Below are 26313 nucleotides of genomic sequence, written 5' to 3'. Positions count from 1 at the left end.
CTGCTAAGTGTACAGTGCTGAAAATGTCCTCATAATCTGGGTTCGTCTCCACTCCTGAATCTCCCCGTATCCCCACTGAGGCAGGAGTGAGCAGTGGGCAGGTCCTGAGCACCACTGAGCCTGGACTGGGGCCAAGGCTGATTTATTCTAGGCCTGTTTCAAGGGGCTTGATCTCACCCAGGCATCACAGAAAGCAAAGTAGGGCTACCCCATTTAGACCTTACACTTTACCACTGATAATGTGTTGCTTTTACATAATAATCTCGAATTTACCAAGCAGTTTTAAATCTCATCAGAACTTCACAACAGCCCAGTTAGATAGACAGGGCAGATAATAAATGACCATACACGGCATGAGAGAAATCTAAGATCTGGAATTCAGGGATGAAGTCACTGTTCTTGCTTTGGTTTCATAAACTCTCACGCTCAGCTAAGAGAGGAGGATGTTTGCCCGCTCCTAGATCCTTGGTGGGATGCTAAATGGGAACAGAATCTCTCAAAACAAAATTACCTAAGAGAAACAGTCATGCCACACAACCACCAGCAAGCAATTGTCACTCTGTATTCATATGATTGTTTCCATGAGGAAACGAGACTATTAAAACAGAGAGAGTCTCCTTTCTTCTTGCCTAACAGAAAATGTTAGCAGTAATATTACAGTGTATTTCAATAGAATACTTTAAATGTTAAAAAAAGTGAGCTCTGTAAAAACTAGAATGAGAAAACCAAAAAGTTAGACAGGTTAGAACCTTTGAGGCAGATAGCAACAAGCCAGCTAATTAGCTGGATTCTAGACTCGAGTGGAAACACCATGTCAGCCTTCCATAGGGAGAGGCAGGACTGTGTTTCTCAGCAAATGGTAGCCAAAATCCTAAAATTCTACTTTTGTAAGAAGATAGGAGGAAGGGTATTTTTTTTTTCCCAGAGACAATTTCTGATTCTTTGGTCCACCCATAAGTCATCAAGTGTAGGAAATTTAAGCTGGAGTCACTAATTTGCTATTTATTGTAACAACACTGCCTAATGTTTATACAGCACATTCCATTCTGTGATCTCCAAGAATGTGACAATCCTTTCCACAAGAACAGATGGAGAAACTAAGGTACACAGGACCACTAACACAGTCACCCAGAGGAGCCAAGACCAGAAACCGTATCACTCATCACTCGGCCCACATACTTCTGCCGGGACTGAGTCAAGATTTGGTGTCAAACAAGACACTGCAACCAGAAGAGGAAGGTGGACCTCCCTGAGCACAGGAGCTCACATCTTGGGAAAGGTGGGGATATAGGAAATCCCATGAAACCAACACTCAGTGTGACTTACATCCTGAGGAACAGCCCTAGGGCAAGTCTGTGGACAACAGTCATCCGGTAGGTCCTCCCAGAAATTTCCCCGCTCCGAGTCTCAATTGTCACCCTTAATATTTGATCCCCTAAGCTGTAATCTCGGCCAAACTGCAAACCCTCTGGGGAGAAAGAATACTTAAGTTATTAGTGGTCTTTCACAACTTCTTGTGAATGAAGGCTTCCAAAGTCCATCTGAGAATTGCCGAGGAAGACAATGCGAGCACGCTGAGAACAGAAAGATAAAAAGGCACAGAAGGGAGGGAAGACCAACGAGAGGCAGGCCACCAAGAAAAAAATAGCGCATCTATGTTGTAATCCTGCCCAAGTTCCAAAGTATTTTGTTTTCCTTTCTAATTGATCTCCACGCGGCAGTGCCTTCCAGCCAGATTTCCAAAACTTTTTTGTAGTTTGTACCTTCAAATATGCACAATTCTATGAATCGCTTAGATTTCACAGAAGGTTAAGTCTGAGTCACTCTGTTTTGTCCATGAATCTAGAATTATCTCAAAGAAACATCTGAAGCATGTGAACGTATTTTCACATGTGTGATGAGATGTCGAAAGCCCACCCAGAGCTGAGGGTGCACTGGAAGAGGATACAGAAGTGACCAAAGAGACACGTGGGCTTTGGAACAGGACCAGTCTGCATGGCTTGCCCAGGCCAGGAGTTTCCTGACCATGGCTGTGAGCAGCTTCCCTAAGCTCACGGCTCCTCCTTGACTTCTCTGTAAAATGAGGGTATAGCACCCACCACTCCACAGCTTATCAGGAAGATCAAAGTAGAGAATATCATGAGGTACTTAATAAAGGGCTAAAACTGGGTGAAAAGGAAAGAGTTCATACTGAGAATCACAAAGTATGCCAAGGCCAGAATCCAACTGTATGTTAACAGGAGGGACACACTCAGACACACTTGATCATGTTGCGATCAGATATTACTGTTTTGTAAATATAGCTGTCCCTGCTTGTCCACGGTTTTGCTTTCCCCAGTTTCGGTCACCCACAGGCAATGGGGGTCCAGAAGCAGATGCTCCCCCTTCTGAGAAATTGCCAGAAGGTTAGGAGTAGCCTAACGCAAGGCACAGTGCCTACGTCATTCCCCTCCCTTCATCTCACCTGATAGGCATTTTATCATCTCATATCTTCACAAGAAGGGTGAATATGGTACAAGATCTTCGGAGATCTTGAAAATTCAGGTAATTTTCATTCTAATATGTTGTTACAATTGTTCTGTTTCATTATTAGCTATTGTTAATCTCTTACTGTGTCTAATTTATAAGTTAAACTTTATCATGGGTATGTATGTATAGAAAGAAACATAGTAAATACAGGGTTTGATACAATCTGCAATTTCAGGCATCCATTGACGGGGATCTAGGAACATATTCCCGGTGGATAAGGGGAAACAACTGTATAAAATGTGTTTGCAGATGGGTCGCCGCCTTATGCATGACTAAGGAGTTAAGAGGCAACATGGTGCAGTACTTAAGAACGTATAGACTGAAAGCTTTAGCTACTTATTAGTAAATATGCTTTGAGCAAGTTACTTAACCTCTCTGGGTCTTTATTTTCTCGTCTGTAAAATGGATAGACTAATTAATAGCATCTAATTCTCAGGGCTACCAGAGCATCAAATGATTTGAGTGAGTATATGCATCCTCAACAAGAGGGATATTACCTTGGATGGTGAAAAAAATCTTAGAAAATCATAATGGTCTGTGATCCTCTAAAGCTCAACCTTGACTGACAATAACGTATCCCTTAGTATTTAATTTTTCTCATTATGGAGAAATTAAATGTAATTCAAATTCAATTTAATTTCGTTCATTTTAAATTAAATTAAATTTTTCTCCTTAGCAGGGCAATAATGAAACAAAGGTTGAGAAACACTGAGTTAGTATATATAAAGCACTTATTAACACGTAATAAGTATGCAGGAAGTATTTATTATGATGATTTTTATTCTGATTTTTAGTAGAAGCCGTGTTATACCCGGCTCCAATTAAATGCTATTGTTAAATTAATTGGAAGCTCCAGTTTAAAACTAAAGTTGAAGTGTTTTAACCTATTTAACATTAAGTAAATCATTAAAAATGACTTTAAAGTATGGGTGTTGGTGAAGGGGCTATCAAGACTGGGAGAAGGGAAACTAATTTTCAGCCATGCTTGAGAGTTCCAGCCTAAACCATGTCAACTTTTCTTAATAACTACTCTTTACCCTCGTACTTTTTATCTTTGTCAGAAAGAAGAAAGACAAAGGCAGGAGAAAGCATGGTGCAGGAAAACAGCCAAAGCTTTGGTGAAGTGGCCTAGTCTTCCTGGGTCTGCTCACTGGAAAGAAGTGCCCCTTTCTCAGAAGTTTGTCAAGAGCATCAAATGACAGTTCTCGGGAACTGCATGACCCAGAGCTCAGCATACAGTAGGGCTTGATAAATACTAGCTGTGGAAGCAGTTATGTATTTTGAATTACTATGAACCATAAAATGGAGTTTTGCCTTAGGATGCAGTCAGTATTCAGTGTAGAACTTAAAACATATTTGGAAGGAAGATGTCTATAGAGAGAAGGGCAGAAGGGAGAGAGGGAGGATGGAAAGACAGAAAGAAGGAAGGAGGGAGGGAGGGAGGGAGGAAGGAAGGAATTTCATTGTTCTGATAGAATGTGAAAATAGCATTTCAAAGATGTGCAGTCAACCGCTACTGAGTAAAGAACTATGTAAAGTACTAAGTAAAGTGTGCTCTCTCATAATTTTCCTTTCTCCCTGGAAAGTGCTTCACCGATCTGGTCTCCTGTCAAGAAAGCTCCAGAGCAAAAGAGTAGGGCAGCTTTCGAGGCCACACTCCCCGTGAGCTGGCTTGATGCGGTGGTTGCGCACTTCCAAGGGGCACGCGCGTATCCCCTTCGGTCTTCCCGAGTGCTAAATCCACTTGATCCATGCAGCCAAACCCCCACTTAACTCTCCTTAATAGTGACGTTCTGGAGAGCCAAGCATTTTAAGTGTAACAAATTGCCATTGTACCAGCTGCAATTATGAGTAAATTTGATCTTGAAAGAACCCAAGGCACTGTAACTCAATAACTTTGTAACAAAGCTATCATTCTAATAAGGATAAAGTGCCACAGTGTTTTCCCCGGTGCTTCATCAGCTTCCTTTAACACCAGGAGTGGGGGAGGGAGATGTTCAAGGATGCACCGCCCCTCCCTCCCAGGAGGCTCATTAACCAACCTGTGTGCCTATAAATTCATAAGCCACATCAAGGTTTACAAACACAAAGACAGATGATTGATGTCAGCTGAGTGTTAAAAGTGACTGATGAGCCTAATCTGAACAATAATGTACACAGAAAGAAAAATGCTTCTCTGATGATAATCTCAGAAACTCTCACATGGGAGAAAAAAAAAAATCTGCCTGTTTTTAGAAACAATACACGAGGTATGTTGCAAAATCACTTGGTTTTTCTATGTTCCCATGTACTGTTTAGCCATACAATTCTGATGGTCTATAATATCACTATGTTATTATTTGAAGTTTATCAGCTTAATAGCTTCCAGTGCAATGCTGAGAAGAAGTTTTCTGCAGCACCATCTCCTTCTCCACCCTTGGCTTAAAGAGCGGAAGGAAGCTTCCCATCCCTCAGGGCTTTACTAAAGCTCCTGAGTAAAATTCCATCTCTACCCTTAACTCTTATCACAGTATACCACCACATCTTTTTTTCTTCTGTTAAGGTCTCATTATTCTGATTTACAGTTTCCAAAGACAGACGCTTAATCCATTTCTGTTGAATAATTGAGTAAATGGATAAAGCAAATATTTTTTATTATCCCCAACTCTATTATAAACGGGCATATGCACATACACACACACGTGTGTGTGCATGTAAATAAAACTACCAAATTGTTTCTGCTTTCACAGAAAATGCGAGAAGCAAGAAGAGACAAGCAGGTCTCATCCCAGTAGGCACCCAGCAGCGGCTTCTTACATTTGGCACCGGATTTCTGGCCAAAACAAGAGCACAATCCTATGGTGAAACGCATCCCCTCAACATTCTCTCAGCTCACTAAACCCTGCATCAACCTGACTTAACTGTTAAGCAATCTGACCTGGTATAACCACTGCTACATAGCAACCCAATGAAATATTTCTTCAAAGATTTTATTTATTTTTTAGAGAGTGAGCGAGAGAGAAGCAGCATGAGAGGGGAGAGGGTCAGAGAGAGAAGCAGGCTCCCCGCTGAGCCGGGAGCCCGATGCGGGACTCGATCCCAGGACCCTGGGATCATGACCTGAGCCGAAGGCAGACACTTAACCATCTGAGCCACCCAGGCGCCCCACCAATGAAATATTTCTTGATGGCTTCTTGGAGTCCTCCCCTCTCCCATATCCCTTTTTCCCCAGTCTCACTTTTCTTGCCTCCTCGCCATCAAATCTTGACCTTTAGTGCTCAAAACAGAAGGGTGGATTATACATTCTTGCTCCTGAGATGAAACTGCAAAATCAAAATATTTGCCCTGCCCAGCAAAGAAAGATACTCAAAATCCACTTGAAAAAAAAAAAAAATCACCCATGAGACAGATATTTTAAACTATGAAATTCAAAGAGTTACTGAAATGTTATTCAGGTTCCCAAAGTCAAAATGTCAACTGTAATGCATACTGATAACTTGGGTTTACAACTGCAGTGAGAGAAGTAAATTTTCTTCCAAGTCATACAGTGCATATTTCCAGCAACCCCTGATTGTGCACTTGTCTTCTGTCTGGGAGTGGATTGAGAATTAACAAATAAATACTAAAACCTGCGTAGTGGCAAATCTACCTCATTCCAGACTTAAAACACATTCCATTCAGTTGACCGTAGCTTTACTCATAATCATTGAAACCTGATATAACCCAAATGTCCTTCATCTGGTGAATGGATAAATTGGGGTATACTACTTAGCAATAAAATGGAACAAACCACTAACACACACTGACACACACTCTCAAATGCATTATGCTAAGTGAAAGTATCCAGACTCAAAAAGCTACATATTATATTATTCCATTCATAGGACATTCTAGAAAAGACAACTATAGCAACAGAGAACAGATCAGTGCTTGTCAGAGCTGGGGATGGGGGGAGGGGCTGACTATAAAGGAACCCAAGAGAATTTTTGGTGGTGATGAATTTTCGGCGTTCTAGATCTTGACCCTCGTGGTGGTGACATAACTCTATACGTTTATCAAATGTATAGAACTGCACCCTATAAAAGATAAATTTTACTCTCTGTATATTATGCCTTAGTCAAAAGAAATAAGCCCTTCAAAACTAACTTATGGTGGGGAAAAAAAAAACAAAATGGTGGTTGCCTCTGGGGGAAGACAACTGACTGGAAGGAAAGGGGCTTGAGAGAAGCTTGTGGGGTGATGGGAACAGTCTATATCTTACAAGGGGTTCCGGTTATGTACGTGTACATACTGGTCATACCTCGAAGACTCTATGTTTAACACCTGTGAGTTTCACTGTATGCAAATTTTATATCAAAAGAAAAAAACCTGAAAATAATGACATGCCACCTGAAGTATTTAGGAGGAAGAGGCGGATGTCTGCAATGTACTTTCAAATGCCTCGAAAAATTAGATGGATTAACAGATGAATAAAGACAGGCAGGTGCAGAGACATGAGATGAAGGAAGTATGTAAATGGTAAGGGTGGAATCTAGATGCTAAGTATAGTGGTGTTCACTTTGAATTCTCTAATCTTGCTGTGCGCTTGAAAATTGTGGTCACGAAATAGGAAAAAATCCATTCTAAAGAACTAAAATATACATATAACCTAATGAGGATTTTAAAGGACTTAATGACAATGTATGCCATTAACTCTTGAAAAGATGTGAGCTATCATTTTTCTTATGACTATCCATTCCCGTCCTATAACATACTGTTCAGACTCAAAGCCCGTAAACGATGCCACAAAGCACAGCTGTGCCTGTCACTTCACAGGGTTTGTTCAACTACAAACTTGAATTAGACACACAAGGCTGAGCATGGGCTCTACTTATCCACTGACGATAGGAGAAAAGCGACCCTTACAGAATCCTAATTCCCTCCCACTGAATTCACTCACAATGCAGGACTGGTGCAGAGGGAAGAAGGGTCTATAATTTTATTCCCAATGATGTAAACCCAGTGCTCCCCAACTTCTGAGCTATGGAGTCATGAAATAGAAAAAGGTCAACTTACTGACCGGTGATTCATCTTGCTATCTTCATTCATCTTGCTATCAAGTCTACATGGGGCGCCTTTGCCCTCTCGGGGTAATTCAGCATTCTCAGATTCATGCCAGGCTGGACTTCTGACCCTGTTCCTATCAGTTAATTCCATACACTGGTTAGAGCTCATTCCTATGAAGCTGGAACTTTTCCCGTGCAGGGATATTGCTACAACTACACTGCTTTGACATTTCCAAAATCTAGAAATCTACAAATCGTGTTGCTTTGCTTACAGTCACACAATTCAAAAGCTGAGAGCTGATCAGAAGGCTGATGCTCTCATTTAAAATGCCCTGGTAGGGGTAGCTCCCAGGTTAGCCGCAGCGACCCTCTACCCCAACACACACAAACACACACACTCTCTCTCTCTCTCCATTAGAGAGGTTTATGGATCAGTTACACAAAGCTCAGGCTCTGAAAAAATTGGCTTTGTCTCTTGGAATCAAGAAAAGTTTGTGAAATGTTTCACAAGGGGCTGAAAGAGTTTGCCTTTCTACTAAAAAACAAAGAAGCGATCATCACTGGGCCAGAGCAGCAGGGAGAATTTGAGGGCTGGATTACAGATACTACTATAAGCTGGGAAACTAATCGAAATGCCCCAACGTACTATTGTCATGGGATACAGGTATCCCTGGCTTTTCAAAAGTTTGCACTAGGGGCGCCTGGGTGGCTCAGTCGGTTAGGCGTCTGCCTTTGGCTCGGGTCATGGTCCCAGGATCCTGGGATCTAGTCCCACATTGGGCTCCCTGCTTAGCTTCTCCCTCTGCCTGCCGCTCTCCCTGCTTGCGCTCTCTCTGGCTCTCTCTCTCTACCTGTGCCCAAAAAAATAAAAAAATCTAAAAATAAAAATTAAAAAAAAAAATAAATAAAAACGTTTGCCCTACACTCCTTCACTTTTGCAAAAGACCTACGTTCGAACCTGTATTTGCCAACTGGAAGAAATCCAAAGAGTATTTTTGCTTTTACCAAAAAAGCAAAAACAGAGCTCCGTGGTGATTTTGCAGTGAGCCATTATAAAGGCAGAGCATCCCCCCAAGCCACAAGCCCGGCACCGCCGAGCTCCTTCCTGGGGAACCACACTCAGCATCTCCGCATCAAGCTGGCCACCAGAGCTTTGAACTGTGTCTGGGAGTCCCTGTGCTTTATGTCCATTTATTCTGTGCATCCAGTAGCAAGACACTTCCTAAGGTATCAGAAAAGCCTACAAAAGGTTGCTTTTGGGGTCTGGAAATGCTCAAATATTTTTTTTTCCCATATAAATGAATGGTCACCGGTTCTCCGCTTTATGCCATTTTGTTCCTAGGAACGCTCCACTCAGACACAGAAGGAACTTGTACTCGGATTTCGGTCAGTCTCCACTGACCTTAGCTGTGCCTCACTATGTCTCAGTGTCACTGGGTTTTTTTTTTCCTAATTGTGATCTCAAGATGATTTAGATATAAGTTAGGGTTGCCAGACTAAATAATAACACAAGATACTCAGTTAAATTGCATTTCAAGGAAACCACAAATAATTTATTTTAGTGTAAATATGACCCATGCAATATCTGGGTCATGCTCATATTAAAATGTGTTCTTTTAATTCTGGCAGCCCTAGGTGTAAATATAAACTTGACATGAGTTAGTGAAAAGCTTTTAAAAGACTTAAATGATGCCTTCAGAAGTCTCAGCATTACACTGTTGCCAGCTTCTGGGATAGAAACTGAGGCTGAAAACAAGGTTTTTGGCTTCAGGCCTGGACTCCAGGTTTACTAGATGGTAAGCTCCCTGAGGGCAAGGGCTACATCTGCTTTTTTAGTTTTATCTCTGATGTCTGGCCCAGCACCTTGTACCCAATAAGCTCTCAAAATTATCCATGGGGAAAGGGAACGAATGTGTGACATCTGATCTCTCTCTCGTGCTACCTCATTCCTAGAGGGCTTGTTTTCAGCTTTGTGTTAAAGAATGACCACATTTTCCCCCCAATCTTTCAAGAAATCTCCAACTTTGTCATTTTCTCTCTGTGCATAGATGGGTTGAAAAGGGGTTTCCCCTGGTTCAAAGGGTAAATCTGAAAAGCATGTCTACATCTTAAGACACATTACTAAGCTTGAGCTGGGGCTGAGCAAATTTGTTCTAAGGATACAGTCTTGTTACTCATCTGCTCACTCTGCTGGTCTTTCATACTTGGGTTTTTTGTTTTGTTTTGTTTTTCTGGAATAGCAGCTTGGGCCTGACAATTCATATATGAAAATGCTTGCTTAGCTTTGCCAATGGATTAAAAAACAATCTATATGTCCACCAACAATTTTCATTAATTGCGTCCACCCTTGATTCAACCTGATCTTATTTTTGGCCTCTTCTGTTTCCCACCTCCTACCCACATCCCCACCACCACCCTCCGAAGATATTGCTCATTTCTCATTTGTGCGGCCAGGCTTTTAAAAATTTGTTCTATTGTGTTGTCATTCCAGAAGTTATTCCATTTTCCTTTAGAAGAACTTGTATTAAGCAAGATGTTTTGCTATCTGATACAGCCTTCTTCTGAAATTCATGAACATCAGTAATAATACCTACCGTTCTTATTATCATACTCTTGTATGAGTGACAGACGTGTACGATGACAACAAAGAAGCAACATTATTTGTTCCTCATTTATCACGTGCATTGCCTCAAGACTAACCTCAACGCTCATCTCAAGTCTAATTGCACAATCCGCTCTTTCAGGTAAAACAGTGTCTTGGAGGAGGACTAAATGTGCTAAGAAATACTCTAAGTACTGGGGAGAAATGGAGAAGGAGAAAGTTTGGAAAGACTAGAAAGAGAATATGAAAAGGGCACATGGTGGGCACTGTGGACCAGCAGTAAAATCACAAGTGACATTGGTTCAAGATGGTAATTAATGGATCGGAATGAACATGAGAAAGTAGCTCATCTGCTCCATGATTTTATAAGTGAAATAAGCTCAATGGGGAATGACATGCTAATAGCAATTCTGAACTAGCAGTAAAGCTGAGACCAGAATCCAAATATCAGAAGCCCGGTCAATGGCTCTGATAACACAGAGCCTGTCCAGTTGGTTGCTCCCATGTGTGCAGCAAAATGAGAGAGTACTGTGCTGGCCGCCATAAGAGGATTTAAGTTGTAGCAAAATTAAGAGAAAATCACAGAAGATTATAGCTTTATTATTGTCTCCATCATTGATTTTCCATAAAAATTAATGTTCAAATATCATCCGTCCATTCATTCTTCTACTGATCGGTCTTCCATGCACCAGATACTATGCTATCAAGAAAATACCACAAGATTAACAAGATTAACAAGATGTCTGGGGTTCCTACCTCCACAGACTTTATATCCTGGAAGGGGAAAACCAACAACAACCAAATAAAGAAACATAAGGGTTCAGGTAGATAGCAAAGAGGAAAGTCACATGTCAAGACTAGACAGTAGCTGGGCAGATGAGATTGAGGGTCTACTTCAGGATGGGGGGCTGGGGAAGGTTCTTCAAAGGAGGTGACCTTTGCTTTGATATGTAAAAGATGAGAGATATCCATCAGGAAAAGCCCAAAGGAAATGCATTCCAGGGAAAGGGAAAAAGAGAAAGAGTTTAGTGTTTTGAGAGGTAGAGAGGCCAAGGTGGCTAAGCGTAATAAACAAAAAGGGGGCATTTCAAAAACTAGCTCAGGGAGGTAGGAAGAGGCCAGATCATGATGCCCTTTGAAGATCATTATGAAAAAAATGGATTTTATTCCCAAATCAATGGGAAGTCATTGAAATATTTGATCCTTGTACATCTTAAGAAGCATACTCTCGGGGGAATATGACAGTGGAGAAGAACAAGAGTGGAAATAGAGGCATTTGATGTGGTTCAGGTCAAAGACAGAGGGATTAACCAGACCCGTGGCGGTGCAGGAGGGGAAAGTCCACAGATCGCAGACTGCTCTATTTCTGCTTGAGCAACTGGATAAATCACGGCACCATCTGCTGGGAAGAAAAGGGCTGAAGACAAAGGTGATGTGTAGGAATTAAAAGTATCGTATGTGTCATACTGTGTTTTATAGATGCTTACTAGACATCTAATTTGAGATGTCAGGTAGATGAGAGAAGGAGATATAAATTTGAAGCAAAGACACCAGCATAAAGGTAAGCCCTGGGCTCTCCAAAATTGATAGGTGAGGTGGAGGGGGTGCCATTGACGACCAAGACAGAAGGTGCAGGAGAGGCAAGAAAAACCTGAAAGAATGTAGTCTCAAGAAGCAGAGTCATTTTTCGAGAAGGAGCAAATGATTGATCACTGTGTCAAAGGAAAGGTAGAGTCAGATGAGGACAGAGATATACCCATGGGATTTGAGATACCAAAGCATTGTGGATGTCAACAAAAGCAGACGCACTATAGTTTTTTTAAAAAAATCATACGGTGTGGAAGGTAACTATTAAGAGTCATTTTCATGTGTTTGTCTAGCCTTCCAAAACTACCTTGCATGAAACTACACCCACATACACACACAGGTCCTTTTCTCGTCATTTGAACCCAAAACATAAATGAGAACACCTCTTATATGTTCTTTTTATATCACTTATTTTGAAGAACTTTCCTTATCAGTATGTATAGACTTAGAACATCATTTCATTGGCTACTTACTACTTTGTTACAAGGGTTCAAGCCGTGCTTTTGACCTTGCCTTGCCTTGTACAATTCATTATACTGTGTTGGACTCTCTACTTCTCAAGTGTATTGTTTGTGTGCATTCATGAACACTGATGGATCTTCGAATGTGGGGGAGAATCAGACAGTTAAGTGATGACCCAACAGAGATCAGAGCTGGAACCAAAACTCAAAGATTCTTTCTGTTGCACCATATTGCCTCCTTTGATGTTGCAAGAACTGACTGACATTCGGTAGGACTGAGCACAAAAACAAAATTTACAAGCACTTATTAACAAATTAGGCCTTTTCAATGGTGATGTTCTAATTAGATTTCTTATTTACTCTTGCATTCATTAAAATAAATACATAGATCAGTATGATTTCTCTTCAAAGCCAGATAATTAAAATTGCCTTTGGGATTTTGTGGTTGTTGCTGGTTTTTGTTTGTTGTTTGCTGTTTTCACTTACTCCTTAGGTTTGCTTACTAATTTCATCCTAACCTGCCCCATGGCTCCAAAATTCCCTTCTTAAGACCTGTTATAGACTACATGTTTGTATCCCTCCCCCCAAAATTCATGTGTCGAAACCTCTAATATCCAATGTGATGGTATTAGGAGGTGGGGCCTTTGGGAGAACAGGTCACAAGGGTGGAGCCCATATGAGTGGGATGAGTATCCTTATAAAGGAGACCCCAGAGAGCTCCCCTCCGCCTCCAGGAGGGGCACCACAGGAGAACAGCTGTCTGTGAACTAGGAAGTTAGCTCTCACCAGACACCAACTCCACCAGCACCTCGATCCTGGACTTCCCAGTCTCCAGGAGTATAAGAAATAAATTTCTACTGACTAAGACAAGACCAATCTAGAAATTTAGAATGGTGTCATCACCTGACATTTTCCAGCTCCAGCATCTACTTTTTTAGAAACAGACATCCTAGAAATACTATCTAAACTAAGAAAATAATAAAGATTTCACATTTTTACCCTTCCTTCAAGTGGCTGACGTGACTTCCGCAAATTCCTTGGCTACCCTACTCTGCCCCATCAAATCTCTCTTCCTGTTTTCACATGGCCATCACTTTATTTGCCAGTTGTTCTTTTCTTTGACTTACCCTGTTTCCTCTAACCTTCATTCCGTTAAGACTGTTTCTCCCAGCACAGTTACAGGTGTCAGCGGAAAAGGGGGCAAAGCTTAAGCGAAGCTAGAACGAGCCCTCCACCCTGTCCTCGGCAGTAGGAGCCTTTGCTACAGAACTTAAGTGACCTTATGCCCAAAAGATCCTTGTATTTCAACTTGGAGACTAAGACACAGAGAAAAATCACATTTGAGCCACTCAGGGGAGCATGACGCTGGTGTTCAGGTGAGGGTAAGACCCAAGCAAAGTTACGAAAATGCTGGAATCGTCCACACCTTCCTCCCTTTCTCCCAACACAGCCTACTCAAGGGGTCACAAACAGGGATGTCTCTCGGCCACATTATCTTTGACCCATACAAATATTTTCAAACTTCCCAATTATTTGCCAACATTTAAAATCAGGAAATGTGGTGGAGCCATCTAGACTTGCCGGTTCTCTGGAAGGGGCAGAACGAGCCAGCCTGCCCACATGACAAGCGGCTATAGCAAAGGGGTGGGGGCCCCCCTTCCGCATAGCAAGGGTTCTCCATTTTACTTTTTGCCCAATTATTTTCTATCTGGCCCATCTCACTCATTCTTGTTATCTGCACTCCCACTGTAGGCATGTGAGTTTATAACCTTTGAAAACCAAGTGCTCTCTAATAAAGATCTGGCAACATTTCCAATGTAGCTGAGAATTTTATTTTATTTTTTTAATTCACTCCTGCCTATAAGGGATTTGGGTCATGACCGAAACCTTCACATCAGATAACCCAGCAGCATACAATCTGACTCTCCGGTTTCTGACCATCCAGACGTCGGGGAGACCTGGAAACACGATAGGAAAGAAAGGGCAGTGGGGAACACAGTGGACTCTGCACCCACATACCTCCTTCTGTCTTCCTCATACTCCCAGCCACCCTGCCACCATAATTGTACCAAAGGTTGCAAACTTGTGAGTGGAATGCTTCTGCTAAGAATATATATGCCTCCTAGTAGGGTTTTCAAAGACAAAGAAATGCCACCAAAAACCAGGCAGGACTTCACTATCACGGGTGCATGTCACGGCTGAAAAGGTGGTGACAAAGGCAGTCTAGAACAAGACAGCCCCCGGTATGTCCCCTTGACCGCCACGCCCATGTCCTCCCTGTGCATCGTCGGGTGCAAGCCCACGCTGATTCCAGAGGAATTCCTTCTCAGGATACTTAGCAACTGCCTTTCCCCTGTGAGATGCCGAGAGGCTTATGTGCAATGATCACGGTTATGACATATGCTGGGAACGCAAGGACTCAGGTCCCTGCCTGAGAGAAGACCACTTATCACATCACCTCACCACGCCCGGGATCACCCCACACGGCTGGATGAGCACCCCCCAGGGCTGTTAGATTGTAAAACTGCACCTGACGGAAGAAAGTCAAACCACAAAGTCATTAATGCATTTAAAAGCAAAGAGCAGAAAATTAACCCGCCGAAGAAAACAGTTCACAGAAGCAGCCTCTGGAATGAGGGCAGGTGGGGCGAGAGGAAACAGAGCATGGCCCGAACAGGAAGCACCCGGACTCAGGTGAAGCCATCCCACAGCTGTGGCAGGCCAGATGGAATCTTCTGGGTAAAAAGGCGTGGCTGCGATTCATGCCTGGGAGCCAGGCAAGATGGAGTTCAGACACTTCTGAGCATCTGTTTCTCACCAAATGAGCTTTCTTTGCTTCCAAGGCTCTGCTAGGAGATCGGGTGCCTGTGAACGGCTTCTAACTGGCTTGTCTCAGAGCTAAGAGCAAGAGGAAACACAGGTGCTGTGGTCTCCATGGATCAATTAAAGATCCATCCCGAAGTGGAGCTAAAATATTCCAAAATTACAAAGTGAATCCATGGGGGAGATGGGGTTCGACTGAGAAGTGGATTTGTCCAGCGCCTCAGGAACATGGCAGCTAGGTAGGGGGAGGGCCCCTGTATACTTCCTCCATCACATGATTGCAGGTCTTTCACTCTTGAGGCAACAAGAGAAAAAGGCTGGTCATCTGAAAACCAAGTCCTGGCCACAAGTGGTTCCAACCTGGGTTAGTAAGGAAACGCAACTTCCCAGTCTTCTTTCCCAGGGCTGATTTCCCTCTAGCCTTGCTAACTACCTCCAAGCACTTCCTTTTCTCTCTTCCTTCCTTTCCTCAGATCCCTTTGTCGCTGTACAATACTTGAATGCTCTGCCCGAAAGTTCTCTTCAGATGAAATGGCTTACGGATGAACGTCATGAATGGGCGCTCTCTCTGTGAGCTAAAGCCTTGCACTTAATTCTGGGCTGCATTTACAGAGGGACAATTGCTGCTCCCAGAGAAGAAGCAAAGGGCTCAGATATTTAATGAGCTGTTACGTATACGTCTGGAAGGCAAAAAAGAGATCCAACGGGTAGACGTTACAGGCAAGCCGGTTAGAACTCAACAAGTTAAATCTCTTCAATTATAGCAATGTTTGCTTTGTCCAGTACTGAACTCTGTCACTGGGCATGCTTAACAGATCTGAAAAAAAATCCCTCTTAAGAGCACACTGGAAGGTATGTCAGCCCTGGACAGGAAAGAGATAAGTCTCAATCTAAGGATCCTACAATTCTGCAGTAAATAATGCCATAGGAATAGTTTCTCCATAATGAGATACATAGTCGTACACATCCATGCGATGGGGCAGTTTAACGAACCTGAGCTTCAGGGAGAAACTAGACAGGAGAGGCGCCTATCCCTTACTCTGTAGCAGAGGGTGATTCTATCCTAGATTTGGATAAAAACTGACCAGTCAACAGACTTGAACTCAGAAAAAGGGCTGGAAAAAATAAAAAGACTCAAAGGCCAGAACTTTCAAGATCAAATCTAACGGGCAAAAGGAGCTATGTTGTAAATTACACATGGATAAGATAGGAGGACTGAACTTAATGGCAAGGGTTTTTTGGGGGATTTTTTGTTTTTATGTTTTTTAGATTTTTAATTGCCTACTCTGATAGGAAATTTAGGATTCTGGTTTTTCTATTCTGGGTAGGAAGGAGGAGAATGAAAAATCCCACCTCTGCCCCAGCCCATGTCCACATGGGCAGCACAAAAGCTATAAAGAATTTCCATCTGGGGTGCCTGGGTGGCTCAGTCAATTAAGCGTCCAAATCTTGATTTCAGCTCAGGTCACGATCTCAGGGTCGTGAGATCAAGCTCCAACATCTGGCTCCACACTCAGTGGGGAGTCGGCCTGAGATTCTGTCCCTCCCCCCTTAGCCCCTCCCCCCACTCACATGGCAACTCTCTCAAATAAATAAATCTTAAAAAAAAAAAAGAACTTCCATTCCAAAGCTCTCTACAGATGACAGCCTCCTTGACCAAATGCCACAGGGCTGGCAAAGATTTCTAAACAGATTAATGAGAGGCTTCTGAGAATGTTAACTCAAAACCATTGTTTCTGAAATTTAGCTTGGGTCTCTTGGAGTAAAAAGCTGGTCTGTCAAAAAGAAAGGTATGGATATGAATATTGCAAGACTCCCTGGTCCAACTGCTGTAATACGGTACCAATGTTTTCTGCAAAACTGTTATTACTATACTAGTGACACTGACTTAGAAGTCTGTGCATCTCTGTCATTTAAAAAGCTAATCATAACATAATGTTAACATATGGAAATCAGGCTATTCTTGTTCTCTGGGCTCAATGTGCCCCAACTGACCACAGCATTTTCTTAGCCCCAGAAGGTTGTTCTTACAACCCTCCTGGCCACTTGTGCACTTCCTTCTTTAGAACCCTCTAAATAAAAACAAAAGCAGAGGGGGAAAAAAAAACGTGCAATTTACTACATCAAGTAAAAGCCAGGCTCTGTTTAGTGTACGTATTCCCTGCAATTCACTGGTATGCCCTTTCTTAAGAAAATGACAATCAAAAGTAACTTCGATGCACCACCAATGTTTGCCACCAAGCCATTCCACGTGGTCCCATCACCCAGATCACATATGCATCTCCACTCCAGCACACTAACCATCTACCATACATACACCTAACAGTCAAGAAAAGACCTTCCTAAGAAAGCAAGTCACACGGCCACTAGCTTTATCCCCCCAGTGCGGGCTGCCGGGAGTGAAACATACAAAGTCAGCCCACACACATTCACGCGGTCTCAAAGTATCTCCCCATCAAACACTTATTCATTAGAAAGGGCAAACTAGGGCACCTGGGTTGCTCGGTTGGTTAACCGTCTGCCTTTGGCTCAGGTCATGATCCCAGGGTCATGGGATGGAGCCCCACATCGGGCTCCCTGCTAGGCGGGAGGACCGCTTCTCGCTCTCCCACTCCCCCTGTTGTGTTCCCTCTCGCTGTGTCTCTCTCTGTCAAATAAATAAATAAAATCTTTTAAAAAGGGGAGGGGGAACTAGTCATTTTATTTTATTATTTTTTTTAAAGATTTTATTTATTTATTTATTTAATTGACAGAGAGAGAGAGAGAGAGAGAGAGACAGCGAGAGAGGGAACACAAGCAGAGGGAGTGGGAGAGGGAGAAGCAGGCTTCTGGCCAAGCAGGGAGCCTGATGCGGGGCTCGATCCCAGGACCCTGGGATCATGACCTGAGCTGAAGGCAGTCACTTAACCAACTGAGCCACCCAGGCGCCCGGAACTAGTCATTTTAACATAGAGAAGATTGGCAGATGCTACGTGTGTCACCACCAAGGAACCAAAGTTAAAATCATGACTAACAAACCAAGTCAACATCACGCACTTCCTGATCTGAGGCACTAAGAACCCAGCACTCCTCTGGTGTTTTTGCTAAACCTGAATTAATCATGATGTTAGATAATCTACAAAATAACCGGCCTGTAACCTTCAAAAAGACTTTTAGCTATCGGAGCGCCTGGGTAGCTCAGTTGGTTAAGCATCTGACTTTTGATTTTGGCTCAGGTCATGATCTCTGGGTCCTGGGATCGAGCCGTGTGTTGGGCTCCACGCTCAGTAGGGAGTCCACTTGAGGATTCTCCCCCTTTCTCTGCCCCTCCCCCCACTTACATGTGCACATTCTTTCTCTCTCTAAAATAAATAAATTTTTAAAAAGAAAAAAGTGCTAGTGTTGAAAGAAAAAAAAAGAAGAAAAGGGAAAGAAGTATGACACAATCTACAAAGGGGACATGGGACAAATGACAGCTAGATGTGTTCTTGGCCCCGAAAAGAGACAAGTGGAAAAACTTGAATGAAATCTGTGGATTGGATAATAATATTAAATCATTGTTAATATCCAGATTTTTACCAGAATGTTAACTGTCTGTACTTCCAGTTATAATAACAGAATGTCCTTGGTTTGAGTAAATATACAGTGAAATCCATAAAGTCATAGGAGCATCATGTATGTAATATGCTCCCAAGTTTTCAAAAAAAAAACTTATATATATGGATTTGTACACTTACATATATGTGTGTGTGGGTGTGCTTGTGTATAGAGAGGAGAGAGAGAATATGATCAAGTAGGTATGGTAAAATGTAAAACATAAACATTAACATTTGGGGAAGGTGGGAAGCTTACATAGGGATTCCTCACAACATTTCTGTGACTTCCCCAAGTAAAAAGGTTTTCAAGATTAAAAAATAATAATAATGACCCAAGTGGGCCTGAGCTCTTCGAGGACAGAACTAGAGAAGGAGGAGGAATATAGTGCACGTCCATCCCATTTGCTCCCCCCATCCCCAACACCTGAGAAGCACTGGATTGTTCTGGGTTTCCCTGACAGCCACCGTGGAAGCCTGCAGTGAGCTCCTTTCGGGCACCACTATGTCTCCAAATCCCCAGAGCCAAACATAAGGCCTGCCATATACTACTGGCTCAAGAAATGGCCAATGAATGAATGAATGAACTGTAAGAAGTATCTGAAAGAAACTGTGGGCAGCGCCCATCGTGGTGTTCCAGCTGCAAAGTCGGTAGGATTATGACCCTCTTGTATAAATGGCTGGGTGGGAATGAGGGGCAGGAGGCATCCAAATAAAAAGTAAGATATGGCTCTCCCAAGGGGGATTCTTTTTATTGAGGAGGAAGGGTAACTGAGCATGTGCCCTAGAAGTGTCCTGAAATGGCCCTACTCTCTAGACTGGGTGAGGAAGGGCATACATTCCAGGTATGATGTGCACCAGCATCCAAGGTCTCTGTGGGATGCTGCATAAGCTATCTGATGCACCAAGATGAAAAGGAATGAAGACCAGGGAGGGGTGCCTGAGTGGCTCAGTCAGTTAAATGTCCGACTCTTGGTTTCAGCTCAGGTCGAGATCTCATGGGTTGTGGGATCGAGCCCCACGTCAAGCTCCACGCTCAGCAGGGAGGCTGCTTGAAGGGTCTCTGCCTCTGTCCCTCCCCCTACTCTCTCTCTCTCCCTCTCTCTCTCTTTCTCAAATAAATAAATAAAGCTAAAAAAAAAAAAAGAAGATGACATGAAGACCAAGATTCCCCAAGATGGCATTAAAGACTGAAGCAACTCCATATTCAGTAAATACTTCATTATGAACACAATGCCTCATTACATTCTGTTCTTACCTCCCAAACCAACTAGTACTTGGTTTCTCAAATTCACACTGACTACACACATGAGGTATGAAATTGGAATCATTTTAATTACCAAAGTTCAAGAAAGCTTCAAAAAATGTTGTTTAGCAGATGAAAAACGTGACTTTGCTTCAAAAATTTAGCTAATTCAAGAACATCCCAACAGATTGCTTTTCCAGAGACATTCAATTCTGAATAGAGATGAAGGGGAAAAAAAATACAATCCTCAGGCCACCGGAGTGTAAGTCTTAGGGGATGTTCCTATAATCCAAAATTGGGTTATAGGAAGTTGGGACCTACAAGAAATGTGCTTTCTTGAATGACCAAGATAACAATTTCACAATCATGAACAACCGTGTGATAATATTCCAGAAACAAATTAAACAAGGCAAACCGTGGCACATAACAGAGGGCAGCATTCCAAACTGCAAACCTGATTTGCATATTAATGCAAATAAGGACTTTTTGCTTTAATGAGGAATACAATTTTCGTGGGATCTCTAGGTGAGATTGCCATGCTCACTTGTAGGGATATGTTCACCAATTTATGTGAAAATGAGTTCATATGGCAAATCCAAAACATAATGGGGGTGGAAAAAAAACCCTCCTAATCAATAAGTAATCAACAGTGAGTCCACAAAGGAACTGGGGCAGGCTGGTACAGCTGTCTTCTCCGTTTTACTTGCCACATATGGGGGGCCAAGGAGGTCCCCCTCAGAGTCCGTGCCTCCCTCTAATTTAATAAGGACATGTGTGTGTGTAACTCACCCCCTGACTGTTAGTTGCCAGTTACTGGTTGGTTTGTCCCTAACACCCTTCAGCTTCCTATCTCCCAGGCCAAAGCTGTCCCACCTCTCCAGAATGGAGCGGGAGAACGTGGATGTATCATATCTCCTTCTAGGTACTCCCAGGGGGATGTTGTCTATATAACCCCAAAGGACATGGAGTAAAGACAACATGCAAGAAAATTACCTGATGAGCCCTACCTCAAAACCAGGAGCCAGCTTCTATCCCTTCTGTATTCAGTATCCCTCCTGTCCCAGACATGATCTAGTCCTCAGGCTGCCAAAGGCACGGCTCTGTCAACGTCAGATGAAATTGCAAGGATCCATGGTGCCCTGATGCCTGACCTAAGGATTTTTGTTAGGGATCCCCCTATGGAGTTTGGCTAGAACCTCAGATCTACATGCAAATCAGTAAGATGGTGTGGTATTCTTACCATTTCAACACTTCTGAATCAATCAGTATCTCCCCTTGCACACACTCCTTCCTCCTCCATGAGAACCCATACTTATGATAGCCCTGGACTGTCGTACCAGTGGGATGATAATGGTAGTTCAGTGAAAATCAAGTGATCATCTATTTTTGTCCAAAGCAGAAGCCAAGACCCTGGACCAAAGGATAATAGGACGGCTTCCCGAAATGTGAGCCTTCACGCTGGTCATCCGTTCCTAGTGTGCTATTACCAATGAAAAATGCAGAAGCTTTCGCCTCTTGGTCCCCACCCAACTGGTTCTTCTTACCTTTGGTTCCATTGAAATGAAACTGTGGGTTCCTCTGCTCGAGAGAACTGACCTTTTAATCGTCCTGCTATGGTAGAAGTGGTAGTAGTCCTTCAGGGCCCCGATCTGCAAAGACAGGAGGGAAGCACAAGGGGAGTTAGTGGGACTTAAAGGGAGCCTTCTGTTTTCCTGTTTCATTAAAATAAGAACACAAAACCAAACCAAACCAAAAAAAAAGGTCCATAAATTATGCAGTTGCCTCTACGCTTAAATGTTACTGGAACCTTGGTGATCACTTTTCCAAAGAAGGACACGTGACATGAAACGGAGGGTCCTTGAGGCAGTGACTGTGGAACTGAAGATTATAATGGGGCAGCTTAGCCTCTCCATATCTCCCTTTTAATGTTTAATTTATATGCAGCATTTTAAGTAATTCTATATCCATTTATATCTAAAAGTGGGAAAGAGAAAAAAAAAATCAAATAGCTAGCTGGTTATAAAAACACACTGCATTCTGTTTGCTCTGAGAAATGTACAATGAAGGACCTTGTTAGATTATTTATATCATCAATTTGAAACAAGTCCTGAGCAGTTGGTCATTCACAAAGAAAACACTACTTAGTTTCCTGACTTAAGTCGGCAATATAACTACATGGCAGTTATGCATTTATCACAAACTAAAAGTGGGACAACAGTGTCTGCAACGAGGCGAAGATCACATATCCTCCCTATCAACTAAGCATCCTGTGTAAAAGGAGTTCAATCCACTGTCTTCGCGGCCACCTCTTTTAACAGACTCATCTTCTCATCTGTGCACCCCTCTCTTGCGTTGAAAGCAGTTAGGTCTGTTTAGGATAGCTTTGAAAATAAGTCACTGGCACTTCCGGAAAACAAACAAAATCCCAGATAATCATACTGTCTCAGCAGATTATCAGATGTGGGTCACATGCATGGAAATTGAACAATACACCAAGTGGAGACAGAAGAGCCTGGTTCTCGCTCCGACTGACACTGTTCAGAAGTGGCTTCTGGGCTAAATCCCACATGTTTCCATTTCCATTCCTATAAAACCAAGCGTTGGGCTAGTTAACTTCTAAGATCATTGCAGCCCTCAAATTCCATCAAATTCCCTTCTTTGACACGGACTTTTTTTTTTTTTGCTTTGCACAAGTACATCAGATGGACTATTTCTCCAGAACACCATGGCTCTGCCCTAAAACAATGACCATCAACAGGATGTTTTCCAATTGGGACAATTCAAAAGTTGGCTTTCTTAATTTAAAAAAAAAAAGTCATTGGCCCATTTTCATTTTCCAGATAAAAGGTTTATTTTTTTAGTTCTCTTCTTTCCATCAATTCTCAATCATCATCCCACACCTCCAATGACAATGATCAACCCAAATACTGTGCCACTGAAAAGTGACCCCCCCTCACTGGGACTTTACACTCTATATGAATGTCTCTAATCATCATTAGATCTGACAATCGGAAGTCACACGTTTTTAACTCAAGTGGAAATTGCCCAGATGTACACAGAAAAGATCGGGAACTCCGAGACAGCAGCAAACAATGAGGAAGAGGACACAGATGCTAGCCTCAGGGTCCAAAAGGGCTTCAAGGAGGGATTTACAGGACAATTTTAAGATTCCAGAGGACTAAGGGTAGAACTCACAATAGGCTGCGTAATCCTTTATAAGAAAATCTTAAAATCCCAAGGAGCTTAAAGCTTTCATCTCATGTAGCTTTTGTCAAGAGTGCTCCTTGGGTAAACACAGTAGTTTTTGTGGAAAGGGACATAAAATCTTTGGGGAAGAACTTTATACAGAACCTATTACCAGCGTGAAAAAGGTCCGTGAGTTTCAGACCATGTCCACGCAACTATAATGGAACCTCTTCGATTATAGGAAATAACTGAATTCAACTGGGCCATTAAACTCAAATGTGGATGAAATATGCCCTGGAGATATAATTCTGATCCTCTGTGGCCTCTTTGGTAAAGACTCAAATCCTGGACTTATGTAGCACGTACGAAGGTGGAAAACAGAACCCTTGCCCTGACTTAGCATGCTTTGGGATGTTGGATACATCACTTAAGTATTTTGGGCCTTGGTTCCTTAACTGTAAAATAAGGACACAGATACTGGGTGTCAGAGTCAAATGGGGGATAAAAATGTATATGGGTGAATGTGGTTACAAGGACTGAACATAGTAACAGGTGCATTGCCTGGTCAAGTCTTTGCCGGGCACAGAGTGTCAGATTACTGGTTTCCCTTCTAAATTTAAATTTCGGTCCTACTTTCTCTCACCTCCTATCCTGCAATCCCTTACCTCCATCCCTTGATCAGAATTTCTCTTGGTGTACCCTAGTATCACCTCTTAACTTCCCTCATCTTCACTGACCAAAGTCAGAAAGTCTGACGATACACTGTTGGGGAGGATGTATGCAAAAATGCGGCATACACAGCGTTGGTAAAGGGCATTCCCTGGGACAACTGCTTTGAAAGCCATTTGGTAATATCAATAAAATTATAAACTGGACCTAACCTTTGACCCAGCTTTTCCACTTCTAAAAATTTATTGTACAGATTCAGTCACTTCTGTATAAGAACAGGTGTTAGAGGAATTTTGTAAAGCAGAATCATTCAAACAACTAGCTATAATCAGTAGGCGTTTGGTTCTATATGAACTAAAATAAATTATCTCAAAGGAGAGGAAGGGAGGGAGGGGGGAAGGAAGGGGAGAGAGAAAGAGAGAGAAGGAGGAAGGGAGAAAATATGACCCCATTTTGTAGGTGAGCAAAGAAAGAATCCGTATTACATATATGCTTATATGCATAGACATTTCAGGAAGAATACTTGAACTACAAAGATAGCCTTTCTTTTCATTGTTTATGTGTATGTATTATTTTTTAAATTAAAAAAACTAATTAAAAATGAAAGAAATAACAACTAAATGAACTAGCATGCGCACACAAATCCCACATACTCTTCCGGGGGCAAATCTGCTTCCCAAAGTCCGTGCACCTGGTACAGGGCCACCTGTCTCCAGGCCATGAAATCTCTCTAGCAGGAAGCTCTACTTTATCTCCTCCTTACGGGGATACTGTTTCTTCTATAGAGTTGGGGAATGGTGTTCTGTGACTGACTGATGTCTCATTGACTAAATGTCTACCATGTGCCAGGCATCTTACAGCTCTTCTGGTTATCATATTTAACTTAATTCCCCCAGGAACCCTGGAAGATAAGTATCATTACCTCCACTTTGATAAATGAAGTTATTGAGGCTCAGGGAGTGCCCACACGTACACAGCTAGTATGGTGAGGGGGGGAAATGTAAATCCCTGCTGAATGGCTAGCTAGCATCTGAACTTAGGTTGCATGGTGCATCCTACAGGTGGGCTCGTTCCAGCATCCTTCCGGTGAGCTTTCCTGCACTGCAGAGCTAAAGAGCTCAACTCTCTGCAGCCAGGGTTCTGATGTGATTAAGGTTCTGCCAAACAAAGGCAGACTACAGCATCCTGGGCCGGGTTCTTAGAGGCCTTCATGTGCTTAGTGGTTGCGGTGGTAGAGGTCTTAATGCTGGCTGCTAGCTTTCTGTGCATTCGTTTTGCACATCCTGTTTTGTTGATAAATTGGCAAGAGATTATCAAAGAGCTATGGGGGCAACAGAGGGTAGCTTCCTCATTCCTCAGGTTTTTGCTGAGGACGAAGCAGCAACTCTTGGGAAGGCCCATGCTGTGATGTGGCGTTGGGGAATATTTCTGAAAGCTTTGCCTTCTCGAACGATTCTACAAGCTATTTAATAGTCTGTACCGAATGCCTTCCAAAGTAGAATGACTAGTGGATTCTGCAGTAGGCTCCCTACTAAATCTAAAATTGGATAGCTCAAAACTTCTGAAAAAGTAGCTACACATTTACACAATCTTACACAACTTCGAGACCCTCCAAGTTAGGTATCTCCTGAGTCATGAACGGTTCTAGGCACTAGTGAGGCCCAGGCCCTGGGTGACTCACTGTGTTCTGACCACCTGTTAGATGAACACACTTGCTTCTAGTCTTCTCAGAGCCATATGCACCAGCCTCCTCTCTCAAATCTGTTTTCTACACCACAGCCAGAAAAAGGCCACAAAATGCAAATTTGGTCATACTCCTGCCTAAAATTTGTCGGGGCTTCCCTCTGCTCTGAAAAGAAAGAGTAATAGTTAACACTGAATATTACTTAATACTGTAGTTTATAACTATAATATAATATCATATTAACATCGATGCTATGCCAAGAACCCCCCTACAGGCTTTACCTAAGTCATTGAATGAAGACCATTATCCTCCTCTGACCCAAGGCACCTGCAGAATCCGGCTCTCTGGGCTCACTTCAAATCACACAGACTCTCCATCCTTCAGAGTCTGGCCTGGAAGAGTTCCCTGACTCAGACCTGCTGTTCCCTTTACCTGCAGGACAACCTTCTTCCCCGCCTCCGCCCTCTCCACCTGGCTTCCCTCTTCCTTGTCCTGTATGTGTCGCCTCAAGTAGGAAGTCTTCAAACCCCCCAGGCCAGGTGAGGTTCCACTGCCTCACAGAATCATTAAAACATAGGCCTGTGGTTATACTTCGATCACTACAACGATCTGTTTAATGTCTGCGCCCCCACCTGCACGCCTGTATGTTCTGATGAGACAGAGACACATCTGTCGTGCTTCCACTTTATTTCCAGCTCCTACTATCTGGCTCAACACGTAATAGGTTCTCAGCAAAGACTGAAGAGTGGCTGCTATGAACATCAGAATCCTCGAGCTGCTAAAATTGCATACGTTAGACCTACGGAGGATTCAAAATCTCTGGTGTGAGTATAACAGGACTATCCAATCAAGGTTAATTTCAGCAAAAATAGTTTAATTCCACTTTTACTGAAGTACCCAATCTGCCAGGGTTATGGTTCAGAAGGTTGT

At 42.7% G+C, this 26313-nt stretch overlaps 1 protein-coding gene across 1 annotated transcript in view; it reads right to left on the bottom strand.

Moving 5' to 3' along the window:
- Positions 1 to 26313, bottom strand: part of PCSK5 (proprotein convertase subtilisin/kexin type 5) — a 440253-nt gene that overhangs the window by 377544 nt on the left and 36396 nt on the right. The window contains exon 2 of the mRNA XM_081804067.1: positions 21389 to 21493. Coding sequence (XP_081660193.1) covers positions 21389 to 21493 — 105 coding nt within the window. The remainder of the gene's footprint in view (positions 1 to 21388; positions 21494 to 26313) is intronic.

The sequence above is a fragment of the Leptonychotes weddellii genome, chromosome 14 (genome assembly GCF_054177405.1).
Source record: "Leptonychotes weddellii isolate Sample4059 chromosome 14, ASM5417740v2, whole genome shotgun sequence".
Lineage (NCBI taxonomy): Eukaryota > Metazoa > Chordata > Mammalia > Carnivora > Phocidae > Leptonychotes > Leptonychotes weddellii.
This window is presented reverse-complemented; position numbering and strand designations above follow the sequence as displayed.